The sequence below is a fragment of the Lynx rufus genome, unplaced genomic scaffold (assembly GCF_022079265.1).
Source record: "Lynx rufus isolate CCGP_SWC_20201006 ecotype Redwood Valley unplaced genomic scaffold, mLynRuf1.p SCAF_1, whole genome shotgun sequence".
NCBI classification, from domain to species: Eukaryota; Metazoa; Chordata; class Mammalia; order Carnivora; family Felidae; genus Lynx; species Lynx rufus.
This window is the reverse complement of record NW_025814823.1, coordinates 211,779,387-211,795,795: the sequence shown is the minus strand read 5'-3', so window position 1 is coordinate 211,795,795 and position 16,409 is coordinate 211,779,387. Positions and strand designations below refer to the sequence as shown.

Here is a 16,409-nt window from a genome sequence, read left to right as displayed (position 1 = left end):
TCCAGGAGATGGCTCCAAAGTTATACCAGGGCAGGAACAATCCAGGCCTTCCCTGGGCCACAGCTTGGCCTGGGCAGCTGGGGTGGGAAGACTGTCTCATCTCCCTGGCTTGTGGAATTTGCTCTTTCTCCCCCAACACTTAATCCCCCAGGGTTAGGAAAGGTAAGCACTTTGGGGTGGGGGTGGGGGGCAAGAAGCTCTTTCAGGTTACCAGGCATCTGAAGTTGGTCTCTCCCTGGGGGTCCAGACAGGCCAGTACCGCTTTGGTGGCACTGGGCTGGGGGCCGGTGCCCTTTCTATGTGTCTGTCTTCCGAGCCTGATTCCAAATGCCTCCTGTTGACTTAGTCGTTTCAAGTCTGTGTATCTGCCTGACCTGGAGGCCTGGACCGCAGACATTCGGGGCTCAGGCTCGGCCTATGGGATGAGGAGACTTGGGGCAGGCCTAGGCATCTGGGTTTGTAAAATGCCCAGCAGGTGCCCACCCTGGGAATTACTGCTGCGATCCTGTCTTGGGTGCTGAGCACGGCCACTGCCGCGGGTCTCTCTTCTGTGGCACGGCTGTGGTGAGACATGAGCAGGGGTCTGGTCCTCTGGTTCCAGATGCATGAGGCTTGATCCTGGCTCGTGGACCAGCTCCTGCCATCCTTGTGAGGCAGAGGAGAGCTCCCTCCAGGGGTCCCAGCTTTGTGCTCCTCGGGGCTTCCTACCCACCCTACCTCCAGAGTTCGGTACACATCCCCTCCCCACACTGTCCCCCAAACCTTCATTCTTGCTTAAGTCTCAGTGTCCCAGCATAGAGTAAGGCCACACCTCCCGGAGATGCTCACATTTTTGCCTGACTCAAAGCTTTAAGATAAGGAAAATCATATTTAAACTTGCAGAGTGCTGGTAATGAGGACCTGGGATCAGGGACAAGGCCAGGATCTTCTCATCGATCCTGAAATGTCATCACGCACTCCTGCCTGTCGCTGATGCTCTCATCTAGTGGACTGGGAAGACCAAAATATGACAAAATAATTGAGGTAAACTGTGAGAGCCATAAAGTGGGCAGACGTGGTGTGGGAATAATGGGAGGTCAGAGGGTGCTCAGCACCCTCTAGAAAGGTTTCCTGCGGGGAAGCTGCGGGGAAGCTGGGGCCTTGGTGGCTAGTGAGGATCTGGATAGGTGACATTTAGCCTCTGGACTGGGCCAGCCCCCTCCCTGCTCCCTTGCCCATTTTCTCATCCCCTGGCCTCAGCTGCCATGACTAACTGAACATCTTGTACACATGCCGCAGAGAAAAGCAGGGCTGGAAACTCTGCGGCAAAGCCCAGGACAGCCTGCCCAGGCCCCGTGCTCAAGCCTATGTCCCAGCTGCTTGATAACCAAGTGGGAATGTTAGTAACGGACCTCTCGTTGGGTGTGGAATGTAGCTTCATGTTTATCTTTGTTGCTGTTGTTAATCAGCATTTAAGTAATTATAAAAGTAATCCATGGTTATGGAGAATAAAGCCTTATACCAGAATGGAAGTACATAAAGGAAAAATGGAGCTTCCACTCCCCCAATCGTCCTCCTAGGTTCACCTCCTGTTGATAATTTCATGTGAACCAGACTCTTTTTCTCTCTGCACAAATATATCCCTATGCATATTAAAAAAAAAAAGAAGTCATACTTTATAATGTCTTTCAGTTTGCTTTTTACAATTTACAATATATCATGGACATCTTTCCATGTCATCTTATTTGGACCTCAGCTTAAAGGTTACCTAGTATTTCAGTTCTTTGGCAGAGTAATTTGTTTCATCATCTAACATTCGACAGTTATGTCATTTCCATTTTTTTTATGATTGTAAACAGTCCTGCAAACAACCCTGCTCGTCTATATCTTCACACACTTCTGTGAGTATTTGTTCAGGACATATTTCTAGGTGAGGAATTGCCAGCTCAAAAGGCATATTTAAAATCTTGATAGATTTTTAGGGGCAGGAGTTAAGATGGCAGAGATGTAGGGGGACCTGGGCTTCCCGCTTCCCTCAGACACAGCTGTGTTGAGGTCAGAACATTTGGAATACCCAGGAATACAGTCTGCGGAGTGACAGAAACATCTCCCCAGGTGGACGGAGACAGCTTGGCGGGACAGAGGTGCACGTATGCAGATTGGAAGAGATAAAACAGGTGGGGTAGGAATGGAGGGGAGGTGATCCCTTCTGTGGAGTGACAAAAGGGAGAGAAAGAGAAGCTGTGGATTGTGGTTTTGTGGTTTTGTTAAGACGAGAGAAAAACCTTTCCACACCATGGACCGGGGAACAGGAAATACAGAGGGAGCCTTCTCTGTATTACTCTACTTTGCAAACCACCATAGGAGCTGAAGATCAGAGTTTTCAGGGGTGCCTGACTTTCTCTGGACCAGAGCCACCACCATGTGTGTGGGCCTGGGGCGGGGAGGGGAATAGCAAACTCGGAGTGCCCAGGGAGAGAGCAGTCCCTTCCCTTGAGTACTGTGGGACTGGAGACCATTTGTCAGATGGGCAGAGTGGCACTACCCCAGAAACAGGTCCTCGTGCAGCAGGATCCTTTAAAATATTGGGTTTTCAATCCCAGCCGAGTGCCTGGGAGGTGCTGTAGATTGTGGAGCAAGACAAGCCCCTGCCTGCACGATTCTGTGAGGGCTGCCTGAACGACGTGGCTTGAGACACCTGGTCCGGGGAGAAGAGACTGGGGTGTTGCCGTCTTTCTCCCCATCACCAACACGGGGGGGGGGGGCTTCAGGGAACAGGACAGCGGCCCTCAGTGGAGGTGGGACCTGCTTACATGAAACCCCACCCCTCCGTGCCTGGTAACCACTTATCTACTAGAGCAGGACTGGTGCTGACCAAACCAGATGGCCTCTCCTCCAGACCAGCACAGCTACTGGTTCCAGGCACCAACAGACAATTGTCTTGTGGTTTTGCCTGTTAGTCTGATTGTTTTTTTTTTTCCTCTTTTCTTTTCTTTCCTTCTCTTCTCTTTTCCCTTCTTTTTCTTTCTACCCTCCTCTTTTTTTTTTTTCTTTCCTCCCATTGGAATCAGGCTCATACTTTCTGATTTGATTTTTGGCCAAATCTTAATATCTACCTATCTTTTTCTTTCTTTCTTTCTTTCTTTCTTTCTTTCTTTCTTTCTTTCTCTGTTCTGGTTTTTTGTTTAATCAGGCATTTTTACTCTATTATTATTACACCTTTTCTGTGTCTCCTTCTTTATTTTCCTCTCTCTCTCTCTCTCTCTCTGGGTCAAACTTTATAGTTTCTTTGATTCTCTGCCTGGTCTTTTTCTCCCCCTTTCATTTTTCTCTTTGTGATGGGATAAGGTCCCCCACCCTTTCCTTTTTTCCAGGGTTATTTCAACGAACAAAGCAAAAGCACATGATGGAAGATGCAAACAATCCACCATCACAAGCAGTGGGATAGAGCAGCCCAAGTCACAACAAGAGAGTGCATGCAACACACTCCAAAAACACTTCCTAAAGTGCCAGACCTTGGACAATATACGACCCCTACGACCCCTTTTTAATATAGTAGTACTCACAGATGCAGGATATATAACAAGCTATTAAAACACGTAAAATACAGAAACCTAGCCAAAATCTTGAAATGGAAGAATTCTCCTCAAAAGAAATTCCAGGAAGAAATGACAGCCAGAGAATTGCTCAAAACAGATATAAACAATATATCTGAACAAGAATTCAGAATAACAGTCATAGGACTAGTAGCTGGGCTTGAATAAAGCATAGAAGATGGCAGAGAATCTATTGCTGCATAGATCAAAGACCTAATAAAATAGTGATGATGGGTTAAGAGATGTTGTAAACAAGTTGAAAAATAAAGTAGACGCAGTGACAGCAAGGATGGAAGAAGCAGAGGAGAGAATAGGTGAAATAGAAGATAAAATTATGTAAAATGATGAAGCTGAAAAAGAGGGAAAATGAATTACTGGACCCCGGGGAGAGAATTAGAGATCTAATGATTCAATGAAAAAATAATATCCCTGTCACAGGAGTTCCAGAAGAAGAAGAAAGAGAGAAAGGGGCAGAAGGTTTATTTGAACAAATTATAGATGAGCTCTCCCCTAATTTGGAAAGGAAAGAGACATCCAAGTTGAAGAGGCACAGAGAATTCCTTTCAAAATCAACAAAACAGGTCAACTTCATGACATATTATCGTGAAACTGGCAAAATACAAAGATAAAGAGAGAATTTTGAAGGCAGCTAGGGACAAAGAGGCCTTAACTTACAAGGGTCATAGTTTCTTAACCTACAAGGGTAGTCACATAAAGGTAGTAGCATACCTGTCCACTGAACTTGACAGGCCAGAAAAGAGTGGTAGGAAATGTTCAATGTGCTGAATAGGAAAAATATGCAGCCAAGAATTCTTTATCCAGCAAGGCTGTCATTCAGAATGGAAGGAGAGATAAAGACTATCCCAGACAAACAAGAACTAAGCCAGCCCTGCAGGAGATCCTAAGGGGGATTCTGTGAGTGGAAAGCATGAAAGACCACAAAGGACCAGAGACATCACCACAAACACAAAATCTACAGATAACACAATGACACTAAATCATATCTTTCAATAATCACTCTGAATTTAAATCGACTAAATGCCCCAATCAAAAAGCATAGGGTATCAGAATGGATAAAGAAAGAAGATCCATCTATAGGCTGCTTACAAGAGACTAATTTTAGACATGAGGACATCTGCAGATTGAAAGTGAGCAGATGGAGACCATCTATCATGCTACTGGATGTCAAAAGAAAGCTGCAGTAGCCATACTTATATCAGACAAATTAGATTTTAAAACAAATACTGTAACAAGAGATGAAGAAGGGCATGATATCATAATTAAGGGGTCTATCCATCAAGAAGAGCTAACAATTATAAATATTTATGCCCCTAATGTGGAAATATCCAAATATATAAAACAATCACAAACATAAATACATAATTAGATATAATACCATGATTGTAGGTGACTTTTAATACTTCACTTACAACAATGGACAAATCATCCAGACAGAAAATCAATAAGGAAACAATAGTTCTGAATGACACATTGGACCAAATGGTCTTAACACATATATTCAGAACTTCTCATCCAAAAGCATCAGAATATACATTCTTCTTGAGTGCACATGGAACATTCTCCAAAATAGATCACATACTAGGCCTCAACAAAAAAGGATTGAGATCATACCATGCATATATTCATATCACAACTCTATGAAACTTGAAGTCAACCACAAGAAAAAATGTGGAAAGCCCCCAAATACATGGAACTTAAATAAAATCCTACAAAGAATGAGTGGATCAACCAGGAAATTAAAGAAGAAATTTAAAAATATGTGGAAGCCAATGAAAATGAAAACATGACCGTCCAAATCCTTTGGGATGCAGCAAAGGCAGTCTTAAGAGGAAAATACATTGCAATCCAGGGCCATCTTAAGAAGAAAGAAAAGTATAAAATACAGAACTTAACCTCACACTTAAAGGAACTAGAAAGCTAGCAGCAAAGAAAGTCCAAAGGGCAGAAGAAGAAGAGAAATAACAAAGATTAGAGCAGAAATAAACTATATAGAATCTGAAAAGACAGAAGAGATCAATGAATCTAAGAACTGATTTTTTGGAAGAATAAACAAAATTTATAAACCCCTAGCCAGAGGTCACAACAAAAAAAGAAAGAAAGAGGACCCAAGTAGGTAAAATCATGAATGAAAGAGTAGAGATCACAACCAACACCACAGAAATACAAACAATTATTAGAGAATACTATGAAAAACTATATGCCAACAAACTGGACAATCTGGAAGAAATGGACAAACTCCTAGACACCCCACACACTACCAAAACTTTAAACAGGGAAGAAATAGAAAATTTGAACAGACCCATAATCAGTGAATAAATTGAATTAGTTATCAAAAATCTCCCAAAAAATAGGAGTCCTGGGCCAGATGGCTTCCCAGGGGAATTCTATGAGCCATTTAAAGCAGAGTTAATACCTATTTCCCTCAAGTTGTTGCAAAAAAATAGAAATGGAAGGAAAACTTCCAGACTCATTCTATGAAACCAGCATTACCTTGATTCCCAAACCAGACACATACCCCACTAAAAAGGAGAAGTACAGGCTAATATCCCTGATGAACATGGACACAAAAATTCTCAACAAGGTACTGGAAAATCAAATTCAACAGTATATTAAAAGAATTATTCTGGGGCGCCTGGGTGGCACAGTCGGTTAAGCGTCCGACTTCAGCCAGGTCACGATCTCGCGGTCCGGGAGTTCGAGCCCCGCGTCAGGCTCTGGGCTGATGGCTCGGAGCCTGGAGCCTGTTTCCAATTCTGTGTCTCCCTCTCTCTCTGCCCCTCCCCTGTTCATGCTCTGTCTCTCTCTGTCCCCAAAATAAATAAACGTTGAAAAAAAAATTAAAAAAAAAAAAAAAGAATTATTCACCATGATCAAGTGGGATCCATTCCTGGGCTCCAGGGCCGGCTCAATATTTGCAAATCAATCAATGTGATACATCACATTAATAGAAGAAAACATAAAAATGATATGATCTTGTAAATAGACGCAGAAAAAGCGTTTTGGAAAATACAGCATCCTTTCTTAATAAAAGCCCTCAAGAAAGTCGGGATAGAAGGAACATACATTAACATCACAAAAGCCATATATCAAAAGCCCACAGCTAATATCATCCTCAATGGGGAAAAACTGAGAGCTATCCCCCTGAGGTTGAGAACACAACAGGGATGTCCACTCTTACCACTGTTGTTTAACATAGAGTTGGAAGTTCTAGCCTCACCAATCATATAACAAAATGAAATAAAAAGCATCCAAATTGCAAAGAAGAAGTTAATTTTCTTTACAGATGGCATGCTACTTTACATGGAAAACCTGAAAACCTCCACCAAAAAAACTGCTAGTACTGATACATGAATTCAGCAAAGCTGCAGGATATAAAATCAATTTACAGAAATTGGTTGCATTTCTATACACCAATAATGAAACAACAGAAAGTGGTATGAAGGAATCAATCCCATTTACAATTGTACCAAAAACCATAAGATACCTACCTAGGAATATACCTAACCAAAGAGGTGAAAGATCTGTTTGCTGAAAACCATAAAAAGCTTATGAAAGAAATTGAAGAAGACACAAAGAAATGGAAACATATTTCATGCTCATGGATTGGAAGATCAAATATTGTTAAAATGTCGATACTACCCAAAGAAATCTACAAATTCAATGCAATCCCAATCAAAATAGCACCGGCATTCCTCACAGAGCTAGAACGAACAATCCTAAAATTTATATGGAAACAGAAAAGACCCTAAACCAAAGTAATGTTGAAAAAAAAAAAACCCAAAGCTGGAGACATCACAATCCCGGACTTTAGCCTGTATTACAAAGCTGTAATCATCAAGACAGTAAATTATTGGCACAAAAAGAGACACATAGACCAATGGAATAGAATAGAGAATCCAGAAATGGACCATAAATATATGGCCAACTAAACTCTGACAAAGCAGGAAAGAGTATCCAGTGGAAGAAAGATAGTCTCTTCAGCAATGGTGCTGGGAGAACTGGACAGCGACATACAGAAAAATAAAACTGGATCACTTGCTTACACCATAGACAAAAATAAATTCAAAATGGATCAAAGACCTAAATGTGAGACAGGAAACCATCAAAATCCTACAGGAGAAAACAGGGAGCAATCTCTTTGACTTCAGTCGCAGTAACTTACTTGACATGTCTCTAGAGGCATGGGAAATAAAAGCAAAAATGAACTATTGGGACCTCATCAGGATAAAAAGCTTCTGCACAGCAAAGCAAACAACAAAACTGAAAGGCAACCAACGGAGTGGGAGAAGATCTTTGCAAATGACACATTGGGTATCAAAAATCAATAAAGAGCTTACCAAACTCAACACCCGAAAAACAAATCCAGTGAAGAAATGGGCAGAAGACATGAAGAGACATTTTTCCAAAGAACATACCCAGATAGCTAAAAGACACATGAAAATATGCTCAACACTGCTCATCATGAGGGAAATACAAATCAAAACCACATTGAGATACCACCTCACACCAGTCAGAGTGGCTAAAATTAACAACTAAGGAAACAAAAGATGTTGGCAAGGATGTAGAGAAAGGGGAACCCTCTTGCATTGTTAGTAGGAATTCAAACTGGGCAGCCACTCTGGAAAACAATGTGGAGGTTCCTCAAAATATTAAAAATAGAACTACCCTACGACCCAGCAATAGTACTACTAGGAATTTATCCAAAGGATAAAGGAGTGCTGATTTGTAGAGGCACATGTACCCCAGTGTTTATAGCAGCGCTATCAACAATAGCCAAATTATGGGAAGAGCCCAAATATCCATCAACTGATGAATGGATAAAGAAGAGGTGGTAAATGTATAAATGGAACACTACTGGCAATGAAAAAGAGTGAAATCTTGTCATTTGCAACAACATGGGTGGAACTGGAGGGTATTATACTAAGTGAAATAAGTCATTCAGAGAAAGACAGATATCATATGATTCACTCATATGTGGAATTTGAGAAAGTCTTAACAGAAGACTATAAGGGAAGAGAAGGAAAAGTAAGTAACAAACAGGGAGGGAGGCAAACCATAAAAGACTCTTAAATACAGAGAACAAACTGAAGGTTGATGTGGTGGGGGAGGAGGTTGGAGGGTTGGAGAAAATGGGTGACGGGCATTGAGGAAGGCACTTCTTGGGATGAGTACTGGGTGATGTATGTAAATGATGAATCATGGAAATCTCCTGAAGCCAAGACTACATTGTATGTTGGCTAACTTGTGTGTGTGTATATATACATAATATATATAATACACGTATATATTATATATATGTGTATATACATATTATATATATATATATATAATGCTGATTGACACAAATTTCTGTCTAAAGGGCTCTACTAATTTATGTCCTCACCAACAGGAAATGGGGTTTTAGTTTTGGTGGACAGTGGACAGTGTTAAGGCAAGTTCTGAGCTACTTAATTACATGAATATAGTCTGAAGTGTTGCAGGACCAGAACTCACTCAATAAACACTTTGAAAATACTTATCATCCACATGATTCCTGGACTCAAAAGTGTATAACTTAGGAAAAGAAGGTATTTCTACATGAAAACCAAATCAACAAATACGTGGTTTGAAAGATGTTTTCAAATGAGATTTTTAGGCAGTGGATGCTACAGGGATTCTCTGAGGCCTGGAGCCCCTGTCTAGGGGAGAATCAAAGGCAAGCTTTAGGGAAGAGGTGTGATGAAGAACTGGATCTTGAATAAGGCTAAGATTTCCATAGGTAGATATAGAGAGGAGAGTCTTGCAGTCCATGCTCGGAGAACAGTTTGGGCGACATTGGATGTAGGGAAGTGAATGGCATTGAGCGGGCGTTAAATGGAACTAAGGAATGGACTAGCTGGGATGTAAATCTGGGTGGTCTGCCTTCAGAGTCCATGCTTAAAACTACCAAGTGGCAGAGGAAGAGAAAAATAACTCATTCAATAGATAGTATCGGATAGCCTATTTTATTCTTTCCATAATAGAGTTTGCACATTTTTCCATGTCACACATATATCACTATTGTGGGATGGATGTACCATAATTTAGCTTGGACTGTATCAATGGCCATTTAGGAGGATTCCTATGTTTTACAATGACAAGTGAAGTCCTGATGAACTTTTTTGTTCATGAGTCTCTGAGCACACAGAAGCTAGATTTGGAACAGTGGGAAAGAGAAGAACCCTTCCCCTCTTGTTGGGTTTTCCTCTGTGGAGTCTGGACTTTGGAGCATAGATAGCTTTGAGGGGAGTCCTCGGTTGGGGCCTGGGATGGATTCCCCTGAGCCTTAACACAGACCTTGACTGGGACACCAGGTGAAGATAAGGATGCTGTGACCTGGGAGCCAGAGGGCTGAGTCTCATTTTACTCTCATTTTGCTGTTGTCTTCCCTTGGCTTTAAAATCTTGTTTAAACATTCCAGCTTTGTATTGGCCCCACTGTGTGGCATTAATGGAAGAGTCTTATATCCATGGTCTGGTGTAAACCCTAAAATAATTGAGCATCAACCATCCTAAACTAGGATGCTGTGTTAAGACCAAATAGCAAGAAGCCACTTAGGAGAAGGCTAGAAAAGGGGTTAGTCTGACTCTTCAGCTTGGTGCTAAGATTCTCTCCCTGTTGCTTGCCTCAGTGAGTCTAGACTTTGTGTTTATGGAGGGGAGGGACTTGGGTTGTAGGGGAAGCAACGGAGACACAGGGAAGTATTTGAGAAACATGGTCAAGAAAGGATCAACAGGACTTGGCACTAGAAACAAGGGAGAGAAGGAGTCCCAGGCTATTTTCTGGCATGGAGAATAGGGAACTGGGAGAAGAGTGGAGGGTGAGAAACAGAAACAGTGAACTTGGAGGAATAACTGGTTTGGGGGAAAATGCTAAGTACAGATGTTGCTATATTGAGTTTGAGGTCACAGTGGGGAATGTCATCGGAAAGTCACACCCTGCCTGGTTACTTTGGAGATTGAAAAATATTCACAAACAGACAAACACAAAACCTTATAGATCCTTAACATCCTCACCCCAAACCATCATCACAACCCACTCCTGGCCTTCTCCTTTACTTCCATGAACTCTCCGGGTCACCTGCCCCTCCCCAGATAGCTTCCTCCCTTCCCCATATGTCTAATTCTAAATATTCAGTCATCACCAATGCTCTCTGCCTACTCTGGCAGGAAAAATATCAGCTCCCTGTTCCAAATGCCCTCCCTGACTCCCCTAGAACTCTTGATGACGTGCTAGCATATTGTACTCCCTACTTATCTCTGATGGGCTTTGCTGAGCGCCCCTGGCCTTGTGTGTTCTCTCCCTGAGAATGAATGAAGTGACCTTGTAGTGACCATGCTTCCGACTTTAACTCTTGCTGTCCCCAAGAAGTCACAGAGAGCACAGCAGATCAAAACCTACCTTATCCTTCACCATTTCTATTCCTATCATGAGGCCTTTGCCTCGGACATCTCCAACAATCTCAAATTCATCCCGCAGCTCAGCAAGCTTCTGTAGCATGTAGGTGCCAACTTCTTGACTGTTTTCCTGTAGATTTTCTTCTTTAATCACCTGTTTAGAGAAAAGTCCCAAGTGGCCTTGCATTAAAAAAAAAAAGTTTTAAATTGACTGAGAAACACAGAACAGTAGATGTGCATGACTTTCTTTGTGGAAACTTGACCACACAAATGGAACCCAAAGTCTAGTGTGACCATGCCATGTACTACAAAAAGATTTGCTGTAAGGTGCAAAAGAGTCTTGGTATGGGGAATACTTTCCCCAAACCTTTCTCATCTTCAGGGGTGGTTAAAAACTTAGGAAAGAATAGGGGTGCCTGGGTGGCTCAGTCTTGAGGGTCTGACTCTTGATTTCGGCTCAGGTCAAAGTTCTGGGGTCATGGGATCAAGTCCCACATTGGGCTTTGCACTGAGTGTGGAGTCTGCTTAAGATTCTCTGTCTCTGTCTCTGTCTCTGTCTCTGTCTCTCTCTCTCCCTGTCACTTTGAGTTCTTCTTGCACCTCTCAATTAAACGATTTTTTTTTTATTTTATAAATTTAGGAAAGATAAAAGACATTTCTCAATGCAGTGTATAACACAGATTCCATAATCCTGAGGCTCGTTATTGCCAGGCTTTGCTGAGAACTGGGATACAGTGATTAAGAAGACAAACTCTCTGAGGAAAGATGTCACAGGTTCTTGCCCCACTGGGAGTTTACTGACCTTTGCTTCGTCAGCCCTCAGTCAGACACAGGCTGTCATTACCCAATTGTCCTGCCACAGGGCCTAGGCCTCATGAGCTGAGGGGAGCTCTGTGAGGGCCCTGAAGATATAAAAATATTTTCACCTACTTCCACTCATGGCAGAGACCATGATTCTTGACTACCCACAATATACTACATCTAGATTTAGCTGATAATAATTGCATGAATCCATGACTCTCGATGTTTTTAACCTATTTGTTCACCTATACCCTCTCTACCTGGTCAAGGTGACACAACACTTTTAAAAAGTTGGCAATGTCTACAAAATGAAGTCAATGACACATTCCTGACTGCACTTTTTCATTTTGTGATTTTATCGTATTTGAAGATACTTTTTAATTAGCAAGGGAAGCTTTTACTTACTTATTTTTATTTAAAAATACTTAAACAAAATAAAAATACTTAAAAATTTTTTGAATAGGTGAATCATGGGCCTAGTTCAAAAATCAGTAGAGGGGCGCCTGGGTGGCGCAGTCGGTTAAGCGGCCGACTTCGGCTCAGGTCATGATCTCACGGTCCGTGAGTTCGAGCCCCGTGTCCGGCTCTGTGCTGACTGCTCAGAGCCTGGAGCCTGTTTTAGATTCTGTGTCTCCCTCTCTGTCTCTCTGCCCCTTCCCCACTCGCACTTGTCTCTCTGTCTCTTTCTGAAAAATAAACATTAAAAAAATTTAAAAAATCAGTAGAGGGGCGCCTGGGTGGCGCAGTCGGTTAAGCGTCCGACTTCAGCCAGGTCACGATCTCACGGTCCGTGAGTTCGAGCCGCGCGTCAGGCTCTGGGCTGATGGCTCAGAGCCTGGAGCCTGTTTCCGATTCTGTGTCTCCCTCTCTCTCTGCCCCTCCCCCGTTCATGCTGTGTCTCTCTCTGTCCCAAAAATAAATAAACGTTGAAAAAAAAAATTTATAAAAAAAAAAAAAAAATCAGTAGAATAATTCTCATTGACCCCTGCCCCCCAGCCACCAAATTTCTCTACCCACAAACAACCATTGTTACCCATTTCTTGGACATTCTTTCAGTAATACCTGACACTTTCTTAAACAAGTGCTGTTGTGCATATCAGCAAGGGCACTTAACAGATAAGATACCAGGGAAAATCAATGGAGTAGGGCTGAACAACAGCTAAATTACGTAGTTTGTCCCATAAAACTCAGTTTCTTGTTAGTCTTTCAGCTGATAACTGTACAAAAAAAGGAAGGAAGAATATATAAAGAAAAGGACCAAAATTAGCCTGAAGTCAAAGATGGCAGTTGGTAACTATCCATCAAATACCAGAAATATAAAAAGGAAATGTCAGTGTTACCAGCTAGCTAGCTTTTCTTATATTTCCTAGGCATGTGAGATGTATTATGTATTATTTTGTATCTAATACTTCAAGCATCCCAAATAGATCTTAAAAAGGGGGTGAAGGGGCAGAATAAAAACTGGAAATCTAAATTTGTGGAGTGGTAATGAACTCTTCACGTTAATAATGGGATGTCATAGAGTTTGGATAATGTGTCTCTGGTGCTGAAGTAGTCATTTTGTGAAATGAGAGGAATGACGTGGCTGCTGGAACATACCTCAAGCACGGCTGATCCAATGGCACAGGCCATGGGGCTCCCTCCAAAGGTGTTGAAATGATACATGCATTTAGCCAGAGACTTGGCTATCTCTAGAGGGGGAGAATGAAAAGTGGACAAAGAGTGACACATTCCTATCTATAATCTCCTACCACATCACTTGAATTATATTTACTATCATGTCATATTAATAATATGTTTCATGGCATCGAATCCAATTCAGTCTTCATTCACCAGATAGTGGATGTTATGAATGGAATTATGTGTGTGTCCTTGCCCACCCCCCCCCCCCCGCCCCCGACTCCTCTTCGACTATGTGAAAGCCCTACTCCCATTGTGAATGTATTTGGAGATAGGGCCTTTAGGGAAGTAATCAAGGTTAAATGAAATCATAAGGGTGGGGCCCTCATAATACTGGTGTCTTTATAAGAAGAAAAAGAGACACCAGAGCGCTCTCTCTCTCTCATGTTCTCTCTCTCTCTGAGGAAAAGGACTTGCAAGTACACAGCAAGAAGTTGGCCATCTGCAAGAGAGATTTCACCAGAAGCCAACTTTGCTGGCACCTTGATCTTGGACTTGAGCTTCCATAACTATGAGAAAATAAATATCTGCTGTTTAATTCCCTCAGCGTGTGGTGTTTTGTTATGGTAGCCCCAGATGACCAATCCACTTACTCTGTGGATAAGGAAAAATTGCTTATTTACTGAATTAGAAGTGTGATGACAAAATCTTTAATGTGTTGTGTGAATTCAAAAGTACTTTAACACTTGATTTATGGGAATTTACATGGGACCTTCACTTGGTAACCCTCTTTTCTGTATTATACTCTTGGTTTCAATCTTTAAAAAACCTCGCATCGAGGTTTTAATAACATAATTCCTGGATTGTTTCAGGGTGAGCATATATTTGGTTCATTACATTTCCCTTTCTACACCCACATTTTAGCACCTAGAACAGGGAGAAACTTAACATGTCTGACTCCATGTTGTTTCTATTCCCCTTGCTGCTGTAACCTGTATCTTAGAAATTTCTGTTTCACTCTTCCAGTAGGCATGTTAATCGTAGAAGGAATTTTGCTTATAGCTGAGATTTGCAAAGACTCCTTTTTTGTTTTTTCACTGGAAACCTATATCACTTGAGGAGATAAGGAAGTGCAGACAGAAATGACTATGCTATGTTCAAGATTTACAGGAATGGCATGACCAGATTCCTGTAGGCAAAGATAAAATGACCAAAGACAAAGAGTTATAAGACCTCTTCAGATGTCTATAGACATCAGTCACCTTTGTCTTCCCCCTTTTGCTAACAAACAAGAAGTTGAACATTGACCCGAGGGGAGAAGTTTCTTTAGGATGATAAGCCACCATCCTCTCAGTTTGTTGTCTTTTCTGACCCCAACATCCGGCCACTCAAATGATTGGTTTGTCAGGCAGCGAGCATACCAACTTGGACTCAGTATCATACCTTTATTCATTCAATAAAACAGCGAGATATCACAGGGTACTTAATTATCCTTTAGTATCGCTGAAGCGGATACTACTGGTGGAAAAACGGAACAATTTAAAGATTTTTAACAATAAACTATTCATAAAAACCATTTTCTGTAAAACTTCACCAACATTGAAAATATGGCTCATTCTTATGTTCGCTTTATAGAATATTCTGGCTAAGTGAGATTGTACTGCATTTGTCTGTTTTGTTGATGAGACGTAAACAGAAACCTGTCACTCTGGACCTTGAGTTTATAACATATTGGCATAGTTAGGCCAAGGAAGAGTCTCCTTCAGAATAAGACTCCTCTGGAAATTTCACAGTTAGCTCCAGGTTGGTTAAAAAGGATCTCTTGTGTGGGATTTGTTTTTGTGGTACGGTTGCTGATACCTTGTCAGTGTGTGAGAACCTTGCGCTTCATTGTGGGGGTAGGAGAATTCATCTTCCCTACAGCAAGAGCACAAAGGGCTGGGATTCTTCCATCCCTTCCACAGTCTGACAGGTTGTTTCTCATGATCATTGCTAGGGAAATGCACGTGTAGTTCCCATCGCTGTCTTCAACCCACAGAAATTCCCAACCCCGTGTTTTCTGCCGTCACGGTTACAGGAAACCCAGAAGCAAATGCAGCCTGCCCATAGGCTCTACCTGGAGTTGTCACAACTGCTGCCATGGGAAAGCCATTTCCAATCCCTTTAGCCATGGTGACAATATCCGGCAGGATGTCGTGGGTTTGGAAGCCCCAGAAGTGAGAGCCCAGCCTTCCAAATCCCGTCTGCACCTGATGGAAACAGATCCAAAATCATTTGAAACGTTTCAAGTATGCTGGCTTTTCTGACTCTGATCTCTTCCCTTTCCTCCACTTCTTCTTCAGTATCATCATTGCCGGCCATCATCTTCACCATCTTTGTACAAACATGGACACAGCACTTAATCTGGGTCTGAGCTTTTAGTTACCAGAAACTGTTTACTAGGTTTTTGGATTTTGGATCCCCAGTGCTGCACAAGTTTTGTTATTAAGATGAATGCTGTTAGGCTGGTTTATACTATTTTGGCAAATCGAAGTTGAAAACTTGGTTATGAGGTGAAGTTCTCTATGTGGGTTTTGAACTGTCCCTGATGCAATCCATAATGGGAATTTAAAAAGTGTGTTGACTGATAGCATGTCACCTGTGATGACAGCATCAGCTGTGCCTGTTAGCCACTTATTTGATAGACTTCATTTTGGATATTTGAGTTCTGTGCTTGTTAAAGTTCTATACTTGTTAATCTACTAACCAACCAGTCAATTAGCAAAAGCTTCATTATCTTGGGTTGCAGAGGAAGGTTTAAAAAGTTTTCTCCCTATGCCTTTCCTGTCCTGGCTGCCCTACACCACACTTATTCCACAGCCACTCACCTCATCCGCGATGCACACGCCTTCCCGCTCTCGCACCAACTTGAAGGCTTCCTTTAGAAACCCCTTTGGGTACTGAACAACTCCATTCACCCCCTGCAAAAGACCAAACC

General features: G+C 42.0%; 1 protein-coding gene across 1 annotated transcript in view; it reads right to left on the bottom strand.

Moving 5' to 3' along the window:
- Positions 1-16,409, bottom strand: part of AGXT2 (alanine--glyoxylate aminotransferase 2) — a 68,790-nt gene that overhangs the window by 8,559 nt on the left and 43,822 nt on the right. The window contains exons 10-13 of the mRNA XM_047077121.1: positions 16,300-16,392; positions 15,549-15,681; positions 13,412-13,503; positions 11,016-11,165 (exon numbers count right to left, since the gene is read on the bottom strand). Coding sequence (XP_046933077.1) covers positions 11,016-11,165; positions 13,412-13,503; positions 15,549-15,681; positions 16,300-16,392 — 468 coding nt within the window. The remainder of the gene's footprint in view (positions 1-11,015; positions 11,166-13,411; positions 13,504-15,548; positions 15,682-16,299; positions 16,393-16,409) is intronic.